Raw genomic sequence first — 14,606 nt, 5'->3', positions numbered from 1 at the left:
CCTGGGCAGGACCAGCTCAACGTGCAGCTGATCCTCAGCTCCTGGCAGCCTCTGGACAGACAAACCACTCCTTGCCTCACGCTGCAGGTGTGCTCAGCAGGCAGCAGCCACAGGTGGACGGGCTTCCCGAAACCTCTGCTCCCGCCTCTCCACCCGGAGCCCATGGCAGAGGAGAAGACCTTCCGCTACGGGTTCATCATCTTGGGCTTCTTCCTGGTGATGCTGGGGATGTTCATCATGAGCGTGGAAAAGCCCCAGTACTACATCACCTTCTGTGTCCTGGGTGTGCTGCTCGTAGCCGTGGGCATCACATGGAGCATGTGCCAGTGCTACCCAAAGGTAGGATGCTTCCTGCTGCTGGGAGCTTTGGGGGGGCTCGAGGGCTCAGCTGGGTTTTGGGGGGCTTTGGCTGCTGTGGATGTGCAGCCTCAGTTTCCCCAGGGGAAGCCAGCTGCAGCAATCTGGAAGGGGAATTGTTTTGGGAGGCTTGTGCCCTGCTGATGCCTGCAGGATGTGCCCTGTCTCCTTCACCCTCTGAGCCTGGGGCTTTGCTTTCAAACAGGCAGCAGGGAGTAATCCCGAGGAAATAAACTTGTGTTCACCTGTCCCACACAGCCCCTTCCGTGGGCTCTGGGGCTTGGCAGGCTCCCAGGACTCCCAAGAAGGGACTGTGGTGGCCGTGGAGGTCGGAGGGTCCCCGAGCCCAGCCCTCAGCTGGCAGTCTCCTTGGCAGAGGGCACCGCCAGCCCGGAGCGCAGCCACGCGTCCCTGCCCTGGGAAACGGCTCTGGCAGAAAAGGGTTTTTCCAAGGAGAGGGCATCTGTAGGACTGATCTGGGACTGCTGGATGGCCCATCAACGACCTGGCTGCCCTCCAAAATGTGGGGGAGCCACCTCAGGACCCAGGACCAGCTGGGACCTCTGGAAGCAGCTGTGTTCTCCGGGACTGGGGTGGAGCAGAATCCAGCTCCCCTCAAAGCTGAGCTAGGAGGGACATGTGGCTTTGCCACCGTGCTTGAGGCTCAAGGATGGGACACCCTCGGTGTGGTCCCTGACCACTGACCTCCTGTGTGGGCCTCGGGACTCCCTCTGGGCGTGGGGACACGTGTGACCCCACAGGGGAAAGGCACTGAGAGCAGGGCTGTGCTGGATTCATTCATTCATTCCTTACTGATTTCCCTCAGAAGTGCCATTTCCAAGGAAAACATCCAAATACGGTGGGAAAAGACCCTAAACCCAGCTGAAGGGACACTCTGGCCCTTTCCCCACTAGGAGGCCCCAGGGTCCCCGTGATGCCCAGCACAGCCCCTGGGCTCTGCCTCTCTTTTCCCCCAGATAACGTTCGTCCCCGCGGACCTCGAGGCCGAGCGGTTCCTGGACCACAAAGCCATGGTGCTGCCACAGAAGGACACAGGGTGGGTCCCACAGCAGGGTGATGTGTGTGCCCTGAGGCAGGGTCTGTCGCTGGGGACAGCTGCACCTGGTGTCCTGCACAAAATGCCAGGCAGGGATCAGGCTGGGGAGAGGCGAGGGCTGCCGGAGCCCCCCCAGGGCTGAGCCTGAGTGATGCTGGAGGATGCAGAGCATCCAGTGGTGCTCCTGCAGGCTCTGCTGCTGGTGTGAGCAGTGACATGGCCTTGGTGGCCTCTAAAGCCACTCCCTCAGGTGATGGAGCCCTGTGTGCACGCGCCTGAGCATCTCCCAGCTCCATGGGGCCCAGGTCTGCTCAGCACCCTGTCATCCCTTTGCCTGCAGCTTGATTGCCCCCTGCCCCAACCAAGAGGCCAGCAGCACCTACGAGAAGAGCCTGCCATCCTACGAGCAGATACAGAGGCAGGTGGCCAGCTCGGCCCCAGCCCCAGGCACGGCACAGCCCAGGTCCCGCAGCTGCTCCCAGGGAGCCGTGCAGGCCAAAGCTGAGATCCACCGGGAGCTGGGTGGGGCTGGAGAGCCCCTCCAGGATCTGGGACCCCGCCTGGACACAGCAGCAGGCAGCTGGTAGGTGATGCCTGCGGGCTTGGGGTGGCACTGGTGGGATTTGGGGTGAAAATGGGGAGATCAGACCCCCGGTACTGGGGGAAGGAGAGGATGCAGAGGGGTTTTTGCTGCTCTCACAGCACAGAGCCTCCACACCCTTGGCCCCACTGCACGGTGGGGATGGAGTCTTAACCCACGAGGATTCCCTGAACCAAATTATTTCCCAGGAGGAAGTTTAGATGGCCTTTGGTTGTAATTTGCATTTTGATGTTTGTGGTTTTGCGTTTTGCTTTTATTTCATTTTATCAATATAAACAGCGTCCTTCACAAGCATAACCCAAAGTTCCTGGTCAGACTTTGATAGAAATGAGATGCACAGCACATCACCCTCAAACCAGATGCCACATATGATGGCCAAGCACTCGTTTGGGAGGTCCCAAAGGGCTCTGCAGGTGATGGGGGTCACTGTTTAGGGCATAGAACTTGGGCACCTGCCAAAATGTACCTACAGCTGGGATGGGTGCAGTGCTTTCCCATCCCAGCTGCTGATTCAGGAAATGCAAGGGCAGCCACTACTTCACTCCCTGGGCAGCAGGAACCTGGCGGGCAGGTGTCCCCAAAAAAGCAGGCACCGAGGGCTGGCAAAGGGACAGATCCAGGTCCCTCCAGCCACCCAGCCAGGGGACTGGTGATGGCGGGACGCCGCCTGAGCAGCGCTCCGGGGGAACCGCAGCTCCTGCCCAGCCGCGTTTGGTGTGCCCGTGTCCCCGCAGCCCCGCCCGGCCACCCCCGGGGGACGCCCCGCTGGCATCGCTGCTGGACGAGATGGACACGCCGTCGCTGGAGGGCTCCGTGCCCGGCAGCCCCACGCCGCAGAGCCGGAGCCTGCCCTGCTCCACCCGCCCGAGCAGCTCCCCGGCGCGGGGAGAGCAGCCCCGAGCCCCCGGGAAAGGCGCCGGCAAGGAGGATGATCTCTACTACGGGCTCCAGGAGGAGCCGGATGCTCTGCTCAAGGAGAGTGATGGCCTCTCTGAGCCTGAAAACTGATTTCCTGGAAGGAATGGCCACTTGGCATGGGCTCACCTCATGGAGGGGACACGCAGGTTATAGTCTGGAGGAAAGGGGGCTGTCCCCAAAAGTGCAGTGGCCCCAGGATCCCGCCTGTCCCTGTGCCGTGCTGCACCCCTTGCACACACCCAGCCACTCAGGAGGCTCTCATTTCCCCCAGACCCAAAGGGGGAACACCCAGCTCCTGAATTCAACGGAATATGGGACAAGGCCTCCTCGCCAGAGCCATTTGGGTGGGCACAGAGGAGCTGGGCTGGGCAGGATCTGGGCTAAGTGGGAAGGGAAAGGATTGCTGTGCTGTTTGGAACAGGATCAGGTGCAGGTAGGTAAAACCTGCTCAGTGCAGGTGGGTTTTATCAGGCAGAGATGTCCTCAAAGTCTTTTTCCCACTTAACCAAGCTCTGCTGAAATTAAAATTTGATCCTGACTCTCCTGCAGCAGGCAGCCTTCATACGTCCAGGATGGGAGAGGGGTGACGGAGGTGACAGATTGTGCTGTCCCCTCCTCCTGCACAAGGACCACCTTCCAGCACTCCTGGGGGCACAGGGGGGAGGACACAGCTGAGCCAAAACCCTGGTGATGGCACTTGAGGTGGTGGCTTTGCACACTGTCTGCTGGCTCAGTGCCAACAGCTGCAGGTGGCTTTGCAGGCTGGCACCCACCGTCCCCAAACCCTCTGTGAATAAAAAGTGTTTGTCCCAAACCACGCGGATGGATCTCAGCCTGGCTTGTCACCGTGACAGGGACAGCACAGGGGCTCTCCACAGCCTGTCCCCAGCACACAGAGGTGGCAGAGCTGGTGGGAGCCACAACCTTTCAGGACTGAGGGGATCTGTGAGGCTGAGCCTCCCCAGGGCAGCTGGGTCTGGATCAAAGCATCCAGCAGCACAGGGATGCTGAGAGTCCCTTGCTCTGTTTCGGGAAAGCTGGGCTGTCTGCCCGTGCCTGGCACGGCCCCAGGAGGCTTGGGAGCACACGTCTGCTGGCAGAGACTTCAGCAAATCCCACAGAATCACAGAGCTGAGCTGGAAGGGAGCTTAAAAATCCTGCAGCTCCAAGCCCCCAAGTGCAAAAGTGGGGGAGAGCTGTCCCCCAGCACCCCAGGGGGATGGGGCACGAGAGCCCTGCAGGGATGCTCCCGTGCTCCCTTGCCACCCAGGGAGTGCTTGGCTGGTACAGGGCAGGGTGTGCAAGAAAAAGCTGTACCTGAGGTGTCACACCCCTGTGACACTCCTGCACCCTTGGCTCACCTTGGTGTCACCAAAGCAGCCAGGCAGAAGGGCAGGGAGCACTTGGGGTGTTTATGGCCAACAGGAGGGTGGGGAATGAAGGCTCCAGTGTTGGCTAAACATTGCCACAGGATTGCAAGATGCTCTGCAGGAGGAAGCATTACGAGATGGATTGCATGGACTCAGCTCCTGCCTGTCCTTCCCAGGGTGGGGGAGCGTGGTGGCTCTGGGAATGCTGTTTGGATAGAGCCACGTCTCTTTCAGAGGGTGCCCAGGGCAGGATGTCACTCTGTGTCATTCCTCCTGTGGAGTGTGGGAATCTGGTGGAGACCCAGAAGCTTTTACCTAAAGAATCACAGAATGCTTGGGCTGGGAAAGCACCTTAAAGATCACCTTGTTCCAAGCCCCCTGCCATGGGCAGGGACACCTTCCACCAGACCAGGTTGCTCCAGGGCCTGTCCAACCTGGCCTTGAGGGTGTCCAAGGATGGGACATCCCTGGGAAAACTGTGCCAGGGCTTCACAGTCCAAAGTCCCTCCCTGCTCTCCTGTAGCCTCTGTGCTGGAAAGGGCTCTAAGGTCTCTCTGGAGCCTTCTCTTCTCCAGGCTGAACACTCTCCCACAATTTCCTCACAGAAGGGATTCCCACCTCATGGCTTGGCACTCACTTTCATTTTTGGCAAAAGACATCTGTTTTTCAGAAGCCTTTCTCCAGGCAGAGGCAGGGGAGGGGGCTGACACGGAGCCTGGACCCTGTCCCGCACGGAACCCTTCGCGCAGCTGGGAGCGCATCCCCCATCCCCGGCACAGCATCCCGGAGCCGAAGGGCTCCGCGCCGGCCGCGGTTAAACATTGTGGGAGCCGGGACATTCCTGCATGGCATTAAGCGCCGCCAGCAGCCGCGGGTCTGGCTCAGCCCGTGCGGGGGACACCGCCCGCTGCCCACGCGTGTCACCATCCGCAGGGACCCCGCGGCTGGGAGCAGAGGCACGGGGAAGGGGCCGTCATTACGCATTATATTTATTATTATTATTATTATTATTACACATGATTGTAACACCCACGCGGGACGGGGACGGGCCCGAGGGTTGGCGGCCCGCGGGGGGAGGCGGCAGCAGCGCACCAGTGGTGTAGTGGTATCATGCAAGATTCCCATTCTTGCGACCCGGGTTCGATTCCCGGCTGGTGCAGGACGCGGCGCCGCCAACATCACTTGGGATGAGGCACTGTAATCTTACAATGCTAATGCACGGGCAGGTCTCCTAGAAGTTGGGGAAGCCTTCTGTTTTAGCGACGGGAAGTTGCATCTCTTCCCGCGAAGGGACAGCAGCAGGGATCGGGGAGCCCTTTCCACCTTGTTGAGGTCTCCTCTCCTGCTCTCTCCTTCCTCAGCAGGAGCTCCCCTTTTTACACAGACACACACTCTGGAAGCCCCACAGGGAGGCAGGACTGAAGCAGAGCTCTTCTGAACAAGGTGCAAATTTTAGGCTATTTCTGAATAATTTCTCAATTAAAAAAACAAAACAAAACAAAACAAAAAAAAAACAACAACAAAAAACAAAAAACAAAAACCCAAAAAAACCACAACCCACCTTTCTTCAGATACCCACTCCTGGAGTATGAGGGCTGGGCCGGATCCCTTCCCAGGCTTCCAAGACCTCCATGGGTTCTTCAGCACGTGGGGTTGCACGTGGAACTGGGAGATCTCTGCCACCCCCTCCCTCCTCTCTGGGCTCCTTCTGTCCTTCCCTGGGACACAGATTGTCCCCTGTGCAAAAACGAAGGGAAAGGCTGCAGGGAGAGGGAGACTGTCCCCCTTGAGACAGGGGTCCCCCCGTGCTCAGCTGCCTCAGAAGCCTCCTGAGGCCCCAGTGGTGCGTTGTGGGAGTTTGCAGCACTGAGGAAGGCGAGCCAAAAATCAGGAGTGAGATTTGTCCCCATGATCCTGAACGCTGACCCCTTCCACTGTCAGCTCTCTGCAGCACAGGGGTGACAAGCTGGGTCTGGTGTCCTGCAGTTACCCAAACCAGAGCTCAGACACCCCCACTTGAGGTCTCATTAAAAAAATCAACATTTCCCCCACAAACTGTTCACATCCGTATTAAACACACCCATCCATACAAACCATGCATATCCTCAAAAAATGCACACCTATATAAAACATTGATGTCCATGCAAGCCATACACGTAATTATAAAACCATCCATTTAAAACTCATCCATTTAAAACATATAGGTGCATGCAAACCACACACATCCATATAAAACATATATACACATACAAACCATACCCATAATTATAACATGTACACCATGTAAAACATATATTCATACAAACCATAGACATCCACACGAAACACACACATGTGTATAAAACGTGTGCATCCATATAAACATTTAACCTCTGAGGAGCTTATAGATAACCAGCCAAAACCACAAACACACTCCTATTTCCCTGAAAAGCCGGGAGCGGGGACGGGGTTTGCCGGAGGTCGCTGGCGATGTGGGGCAGTGCGGGATCCCCATGCTGAGGGAGGGCAGAGGTGGGAAGGAGCGGGGAGACCCGGGGGAAAGCGCCGCTGCCATCCCGCAAAAAGGGCATCTGCCGCGTGTGACGACTCTGTAAAAAATGCCCAAACAGGATTAGAGGATTTCACGGGAAATCATTCGTGCAGTGAGGCAGTAGGAGGCACATTAAAGCTTTCAGCCCTTTCTCCAAACAGTCCTCGAGCGGCTGCGCTTTGCTCGCCAGAGCCCCCAGCGATCCGCCGGGACTGGGGGCGAGCAGCGGCCCCGTTTGCCCTGTCCCCGCGGCCCCAGCGCCCCGCAGCCCCGTTAACGCTGAACCCGCCCAGCTTGCCCCATGGGGCCGGCGGCCGCGGCGTGATCCCCGCCCCGCCGCGCTGAGCCCGGCGAGACGGCAGAGCCGCGGCCGCCGCTGCGCTCCGGGACCCGCGATCCGCGGGTGCGCTCCGGGAATCAGACCCGCGGGTGCGCTCCGGGACCGGCGCGGGTGAGCTCCGCGGGTGCGCTCCGGGATCTCAGACCCGCGGGTGCGCTCCGGGACCCGGGATCCGCGGGTGCGCTCCGGGAATCAGACCCGCGGGTGCGCTCCGGGACCGGCGCGGGTGAGCTCCGCGGGTGCGCTCCGGCTCCTGCGTTCCGCGGGTGCGCTCCGGCGCCTCGGCTCCGCTCCGGCCCCTCGGCTCCGCTCCAGCTCCTCGGCCCCGCTCCAGCCCTTCCACTGCGCTCCGGCCCCTCGGCGGTCTCGCAGGGGGTCCCCGCCGGTGCCATCCCCGGTGCCGGGGGTCCCGGCGTCTCCGGCGCTACCCGTCGGGTGCGGGATGTCCCCGCGGGCGCTGGAGCTGGCGCTGGTGCTGGCGCTGGCGGAGCTGCTTCTGGCCCTGGGGGCGGCCGAGGAGGGGGAAGCCGCCGTCGGGGCCGCCCCTCCGGGACCCGCTGCTTTCCATCGCGCCGCCAAGGTGAGCAGCGTGGGGTGGGGGGACAGGGGACAGCCACGCTCCTCTGTGTGTGTGTGTGTGTCCCGAACCCCCAGCCCGGTGTCCCCGCAGGCGTCGTGGCGGCTGCCCGGGCGCTACGTGGTGATGCTGCGGGCGGGCAGCGAGGCCGAGCTGCGGGGCACGGCCCGGCGGCTGCAGGCCCGGGCGGCTCGGCGGGGACACCTGGCAGAGCTGCTGCACGTCTTCCACCTGCTGCCCGCCTTCCTGGTGAGGATGAGCAGCGACGTCCTGGACGCGGTAGGTGGAAGGGAGGACAGGGTCGTGGCAGGGGACAGCAGCTGCGGTGGGCGCTGGTGGCAGTGGCAGCCCCTGCTCTGGGGGGAAACAGGAGCTTTGTGTCCTCCCCGCAGGCGCTGAGGCTGCCGCACGTGAAGTACATTGAGGAGGATGCCTACGTCTTTGCTCAGAGCATTCCCTGGAACCTGGGCAGGATCGTGCCGCCACAGCCCGGCTCGGGTGCCTACAGCCCTCCCAGTAAGCGCTGGGATGTGTGAGGGGGGCGACGCTTTGAGGAAGAGTCGGGTCTCCTCTCCTTAACTTGAGGGATGGGGATATTCCTGTGCCCCATGGTGCTGCGGGTCTGGAGCTGCATTTTGGGAGCAGCCCAGGTGGCCTGTGCTGAGCGTGATGGAGTTGCCTTTCTCCCCTGCTGCATCCCTGGCAGATAAAGGTGACCTGGCCGAGATTTACCTGCTGGACAGCAGCGTGCAGAGCAGCCACCGGGAGATCGAGGGCAGGGTGACTGTGACTGGCTTCGAGAGCATCCCCGAGGAGGATGGCACTCACTTCCACAGGCAGGTGAGTCCTGAGGTGTCACGTGCTGCATCCTGGCCAGAGCATCCCCCTGCATCCGCCAAATCCTGGCCAGGCTTGTGAGGCTTTCCAGGGCAAGGGAGACACTTGGCCTGGACCAAAATGCTGGGCAGGATGGGCAACAGGAGCTGTGGTCCTGGGGGATATTGGGACCCTCAAGGTGGTCAGTTTGGAGATATGGCTGAGTCGGGCACTTTCTAGGAAAGCGTTCTAGGGTAGCACAGGTGTGCGTCGGCTAAGAGAGAATGGGGGAGACGCTGTGGGATGGCAAACCTGCTTTGATGCAACGGGCTGGGGCCTGAAACCGCGGTGCCCGTGCCAGGCCAGCCAGTGTGACAGCCACGGGACCCACGTGGCCGGGGTGCTGAGCGGGCGCGACGCCGGCGTGGCCAGGGCCGCCAACATCCGCAGCCTCCGGGTGCTGAACTGCCAGGGCAAGGGCACCGTCAGCGGCACCCTCAGGGGTGAGTGACCCCGTACCCCGAGAGCAGCAGGATCCCTCCCGGAGCATCCTGCGATGGTGTCTTGTCGCTCGCAGCCCTGGAGTTCATCGGGAGGGCTCCGGAGGCTCAGCCGCGGGTGGTGCTGCTGCCGCTGGCCGGCGCGCAGAGCCCCGCGCTGAACGCGGGCTGCCGGCGGCTGGCTCGGACGGGAGCGGTCGTGGTGGCGGCTGCCGGCAACTACAAGGACGATGCCTGCCTCTACTCGCCTGCGTCCGAGCCGGAGGTACGGCTGTGGGGGACCCCTGAGGCTCGGCTGCCGCCTGGTCCCCTGCAGCTCCGGGTCAGCGGCGAGGGCTGGGGCTGGGCGTGCCATCCCTCCCCTGCTCCCCCGTCCCTGCCAGGTCATCACGGTCGGTGCCACCGACAGCGAGGACCAGCCCGCCTCCATCGGCACCCTGGGCACCAACTTTGGCCGCTGCGTGGACCTGTTTGCCCCGGGGGACGACATCGTCGGCGCCTGCAGCGACTGCAGCACGTGTTTCACTGCGCGGAGCGGCACGTCGCAGGCGGCCGCACACGTGGCAGGCGAGCTGCGCTTGGAGGGGCAGGGAGGGCCGGCCCTCCGCTCGCTGCTGCTGGCCCAGGGCTTCAGGCTGAGCTGGGGGCATTCCCGTGTTCCCTGGCTCACGGGTTCGGTTTGTCTCGTTCGGGGCTGCAGCCTGCGCAGCGCTCCCGCGCCCCGCGGGTGTGGGCGATGGGCTGCAGAGATGCCTCTGCCGTGTCTCTGGAGCCCTGCTGCCCACGGGAGCGCCGCGTAGGTGGCTCCGTCCCCTCTGGTCGTCACTGCGGCCTCCCGGGCTCTTGCAGGCATCGCGGCCGTGCTGCTGAGCGCCGAGCCCCAGCTGAGCCCGGCCGAGCTCCGCCAGCGCCTCCTGCGCTTCTCCGCCAAGATCGCCATGGACACGGCGTGGATCCCGGAGGAGCAGCGCCTCCAGACTCCCAGCAGCGTGGCAGGGCTGCCCACACGGCTGCCAGCAGGTGAGGACCTCGCTGCCTGCTGGGCAGAGCTCTGCCCTGAGCAGGAAACCGGGGTGAAAGCGGGGAATGTCCCCCGAGCTGAGCCGGGAGCGGCTGAGACTGGCTGCAGATGGCGAGGTGGAGCCGGGCCGGTGCCCTGGGCGCCGGGTGACACTGAGGGTGACACTGAGGGTGGCACTGTGGGTGACGCTGTGGGTGTGTGGGTGTCACTGAGGGTGGCTGTTATGCTCGGTGTTTCGAGCCAGGTCTAATGAGCTCTCACAACCAACATAATACACCTAAGATAGCTCAGCTTCACTTGGAGACATAAAATAAGCAGGATGGCTTCTGCTGCCGTGTTGGAAACAAAAAAAAAGGTTTAATAACAGGCAAAATAACGAACAGAAAAAAACCGAGCCAGATGCAACAGGTCTGTGCTCCTGGTAAAACACCTCACAAAAGCGATTAGCTTCTTTATTCTTTGCATTTTCTACTAAACGGCCCAGGCGGGACTTTTCAGCTCCTGTCCAATTAGCTCTCCTTAAGCTTGAGGTGAAGTCTCCAAGGTCCTATGAGGATGAGGTGGCTTTTCACCTAGCCGAAGTAGAGAAACTTCTGGACTCTTTCCTTTTTGGGGGACAAAGGATAGTTCAGTCACTCTGCCCAAAGGGGGCACATTCGTACAGGTGGCACTGAGGGTGTGTGGGTGTCACTGAGGATGTGTGGGTGTCACTGTGGGTGGCACTGTGGGTGTGTGGGTGTCACTGAGGGTGTCACTGTGGGTGTGTGGGTGTCACTGAGGGTGTCACTGCGGGGGTGTGGGTGTCAGTGCGGGTGTCACTGTGGGTGTGTAGGTGTCACTGAAGGTGGCACTGAGGGTGTGTGGGTGTCACTGAGGGTGTCACTGAGGGTGGCACTGAGGGTGGCACTGAGGGTGTGTGGGTGTCACTGAGGGTGTCACTAAGGGTGGCACTGAGGGTGTGTGGGTGTCACTAAGGGTGTCACTGAGGGTGTGTGGGTGTCACTGAGGGTGTCACTGAGGGTGTCACTGTGGGTGTGTGGGTGTCACTGAGGGTGTCACTGCGGGGATGTGGGTGTCACTGAGGGTGTCACTGCGGGGGTGTGGGTGTCACTGAGGGTGTCCCCCGCCGCTGACGCCCGCCCCGTTGCAGAGGGGCAGCTGCTGTGCCGCTCGGTGTGGTCGGCGCGCTCGGGGCTCTCCCGGCCCGGCCCGGCCGTGGCTCGCTGCGCCGGCTCCGAGGAGATGCTCGGCTGCTCCAGCTTCTCCCGCGGCGGCAGCCGGCTGGGGGAGCACGTGGAGGTGAGCAGAGCTGCTGCCCCGGGAGGGCCCGCTGGCCTCGCGGGGGTGTCCCCAGCCCCCCGGTGACACGGTGCTGCCCCATGCGCAGGACGAGGACGGGCAGAAGCGGTGCGTGGCCCACGGCGCCTTCGGGGCCCGGGGGGTTCATGCCATCGCCCGGTGCTGCACGGTGCCCGGGACTGAGTGCCGGATCAAGGCCAGCTCCGAGGGGGCCGAGTGCTCCCCGGGGGACCACGTGCTGACTGGTAACACCCAGCACCCGGGGTTAGACCTCTGAGCCTGACGGACCAGGGTGTTTCTGCCAGAAACGCTCTGGGATTTGGGGTAAAAGGGTGGGTGTGGTTGCTGGCGTGGCGGGGAGGGGGTGCATGTGCTGTGTGCATGGAAGGGGGAAGGTTCAGGGCTCTCTGGGGCCATCCTTGGCACCAGTGTGTGTGCACTGGGATGCTGCCGTGGCTGCCCTGTGCCAATATCCCCTCTCCTGCGGGCAGGGTGCAGTTTCCACTCCCCATCCGTGGTGCTGGGTGCTGTTGGCAGGCCCGTGGAGAGGCTGGGGAGGGGGCCCAGCCGCTGTGCCAGCAGGACAGAGGTGATGGCACATGCCTTGTGCTGCCCCAGTGCCAGCCTCGAGTGCCGGCTGAAGGAGCACACGGCCCTGGAACACGAGAAGAAGGTAGGGATGGGCCATGCTCCTCTGCTGTAGTGTTGTCCTTGTCTCTGCTGTCCCTCTGCCCCCCCGATGGCTTTTGGGTGTGGCTGTCCCCACCTGTAATGGGACACCCCGTGCAGCAGGGTGACAGCAGCCACATCACCCTGAACTGTGGGGCCGTCGGGCATGGGCAGCCCCTGGCCCTGTGCTGACCTGTGGATGGTGACCTCTCCTCCCGGTTAGGTGACAGTGTCCTGTGAGGATGGCTGGACGCTGACGGGCTGTACTGCCCTGTCCCAGAGCCCTGGCTCCAGGGGAGCCTACGCCGAGGACAATTCCTGCGTGGCAGCCGCTGGCCCTGGCAGCAGCTGGGCCGTGGCCGTCGCCGTTTGCTGCCGGAGCCGGCAGTAGGGACAGGCTGAGCTGGAGGGGTGGCTCCGGTGGCACAGCAGGGATTGGAGGCCTTGCTGGCCTGGTGTGTCCCTGGCTCGGTGCCTTTCCAGGGTTTCCAGAGCAATCCATGCTCCGATGTGCAGCTGATGACCGAACTCGTCTCCCCCTCGCACACAGCGGGGTCAGGATGCAGGGCCAGCCTCCAGGGTGGCTCTTCAAGAGCTCTCCAAGCATCCCCCATGCAGCAGGAGCTCTGAATCCTTTCCCTGCCATGGGAATCCTTTCCCTGCCATGTACTGGGAGTCGTCCCAGAATCCTTTCCCTGCCAGAATCCTTTCCCTGCCATGTACTGGGTCTTCCTATAAACACCTGGACAGAACAAGCCGTGGTGTTGTCACCCAACGTAGGAAAAATCCACCACTTCTTAAAGAAAAAACTGTTGTGAGGATCAGTCCTTCCTTTCCTGCTTAGTTGCTCATTAGTTGTCAGCTAATGCTGCTTAGCACCTGGAAAATCTTAGTTTAGCCATTTTGGGGCAGTTTTATAATTGCCTAATCGTATTCCTAGGAGATTTCTTTACTTTTGAGTCAAGTGTAAGGGCTTTAGTTTAAACAGCCTGCTTAGTTAATTAGATTTTTTATCTGCATTGCTACAGTCAGCTACTGCTTCATTAGTGCTTTTTTTGTTGTTGAGTCAAAGTTAATGATCTGCTGGTGTTACGTGTTAACAGTTTCAGGTCTTCCCAAGACACATAGAACTGTAGGAAGCTGTAATTCCTTTCAAAAAAAACCCAGAATGAAGAAAAAGCTTTCATAGCACCTTAGTTTTTACATTTGTACCTTAAATATTTACTTGGGAGTTTTATAAATGAACATTTTATAAATGTCTTTTTAAAATAAAATTCACAGCCCTGTGCTTTTGTGGTCCATTGTCTGCCTTCATAGACGTCCCCCTGGGGAACTGGTCTGGAGGAGGGAAGGGGGACCCATCCAGCAGGGATGCTGCTTTGTTAGTGAGCAGCCCCAGCCCCCACGTGGGATCAAGGTGCTCCTGAATGAGAGCTGGCACCTTTGGAAGTTGGCACAGACAGCACAGGCACCCTCCCCGCAGCTGGGTTGTGCTCTGGGACTGTGTTGTCCCCACACACACAAGGCCAGAAGTTTGTTTTAACAATAGTGGCTCAGGGGAAGAGCTTCCAGTTATGGAAACAAACATCAGCCAGCTTTGGGAATGTGCCCTTGAACCTGGGCTGCTGCTGTTCCTTCCCTTGGGAAGGGCTGGAGCCCCAGGAAGGAGACAAAGCTTGGCTCAGAGAGATGCCAACAGCAGGGAAAGGCTGAGCAGCACCAGCAGCCACCAAAGCTGGGTCTCGCTTTTCTCTCAGTGTTTAGCAGCCTCCTGGTACTACAATATATAATTTTTGTGGTGTTATCTGAGGATAGATTAAAAAAAACCACCCCACAGTTTGATACCACAAGCTCCAGGTTAACCTGTCAGACTTGGCTGGTTGGGTGTTTTTCCCAGTCCAAAAGCCCCCTGCAGCTCTGTTACTCTGGCTTTAATTGGCAAGGAAAGACAAACCCAGCACAAAACACCACTTTGAAAGGTTGAAACTAATTCTAACTTGTTAACTGTTAAAGCTGGCAAAAGCCCAACCCTAATCTAAACATGTAATTATATAACATGGACATAATTACAGCCCATAATTTCATTCAGCTGGAAGCTGAATTTCGCACAAAGAGGCAGAAAAGAAAAAGGGATGTCAGCCTGAGAGCTCCTGGACAGCTCTGCCACCGAGGGTGATTTTTCAGCAGGCTCCTTGGGCTGCCACCTCTCAAAACACACATCAGGATTTCAGCTCCGCCGCCTGCCCTGTGAGAGGGGAGGATCCAGCACAAGGTGAGCTTGTTCCACGCTTGATAAGCCCGACAGAGCTTCCCCAGCTCAGTTCAAGCCTTCATAAGCCTGGTGGAAGGAAACAATATTAAAAGATTAGCCCTTGCTTTGTGCCTTGGACGTGGGTAGGCGGAAAAGCCTCTCCCAGTCAGGAGAGCAGGGCTGATCCCGGGGGGCTGATCCCAGCCCTGGCAGCAGTTCGCAATGCCCAGTTCATGCTCCCAGGACCACCAGGGGAGAGCAGAGGCTGGGTCAGGCTGGAAAAGTGGAAGTCCTTGTCCT

The 14,606-nt window shown here is 60.2% G+C and overlaps 2 protein-coding genes and 1 non-coding gene across 3 annotated transcripts; all 3 read left to right on the top strand.

The window, feature by feature from the left end:
• Positions 1 to 162: 162 nt before the first annotated feature.
• BSND (barttin CLCNK type accessory subunit beta) lies at positions 163 to 3,740 on the top strand. The gene is made up of 4 exons (XM_038145150.1): positions 163 to 339; positions 1,335 to 1,414; positions 1,755 to 1,997; positions 2,750 to 3,740. Exons 1-4 carry the CDS (start codon positions 163 to 165, stop codon positions 3,021 to 3,023), a joined length of 774 nt encoding a protein of 257 aa, XP_038001078.1. The 3' UTR covers positions 3,024 to 3,740.
• Positions 3,741 to 5,391: 1,651 nt separating this feature from the next.
• Positions 5,392 to 5,462, top strand: TRNAG-CCC. Its single transcript has one exon. It is a non-coding gene; the product is annotated as a tRNA-Gly (tRNA).
• Positions 5,463 to 7,300: 1,838 nt separating this feature from the next.
• PCSK9 (proprotein convertase subtilisin/kexin type 9) lies at positions 7,301 to 13,450 on the top strand. Its single transcript, XM_038144358.1, has 12 exons — positions 7,301 to 7,753; positions 7,844 to 8,029; positions 8,143 to 8,266; positions 8,457 to 8,590; positions 8,928 to 9,069; positions 9,144 to 9,331; positions 9,450 to 9,633; positions 9,916 to 10,086; positions 11,238 to 11,386; positions 11,475 to 11,631; positions 11,878 to 12,059; positions 12,279 to 13,450. The coding sequence occupies exons 1-12, from the start codon at positions 7,616 to 7,618 to the stop codon at positions 12,444 to 12,446; spliced, it is 1,923 nt and encodes a 640-aa protein (XP_038000286.1). The 5' UTR covers positions 7,301 to 7,615; the 3' UTR covers positions 12,447 to 13,450.
• The last annotated feature ends 1,156 nt before the right edge of the window (positions 13,451 to 14,606 follow it).

Source organism: Motacilla alba, chromosome 8, assembly GCF_015832195.1.
Source record: "Motacilla alba alba isolate MOTALB_02 chromosome 8, Motacilla_alba_V1.0_pri, whole genome shotgun sequence".
NCBI lineage: Eukaryota > Metazoa > Chordata > Aves > Passeriformes > Motacillidae > Motacilla > Motacilla alba.
This window is presented reverse-complemented; position numbering and strand designations above follow the sequence as displayed.

Bases quoted from the DNA above. Each gene is read 5' to 3' on its own strand.
- PCSK9 (XM_038144358.1), top strand. From the start codon at position 7,616: ATGTCCCCGCGGGCGCTGGAGCTGGCGCTGGTGCTGGCGCTGGCGGAG. The intron at 7,754-7,843 runs GTGAGCAGCGTG...GTGTCCCCGCAG, and splicing joins CTTTCCATCGCGCCGCCAAG to GCGTCGTGGCGGCTGCCCGG. The intron at 8,591-8,927 runs GTGAGTCCTGAG...TGCCCGTGCCAG, and splicing joins GCACTCACTTCCACAGGCAG to GCCAGCCAGTGTGACAGCCA.
- BSND (XM_038145150.1), top strand. From the start codon at position 163: ATGGCAGAGGAGAAGACCTTCCGCTACGGGTTCATCATCTTGGGCTTC. The intron at 340-1,334 runs GTAGGATGCTTC...CTTTTCCCCCAG, and splicing joins TGTGCCAGTGCTACCCAAAG to ATAACGTTCGTCCCCGCGGA. The intron at 1,998-2,749 runs GTAGGTGATGCC...GTGTCCCCGCAG, and splicing joins GACACAGCAGCAGGCAGCTG to CCCCGCCCGGCCACCCCCGG.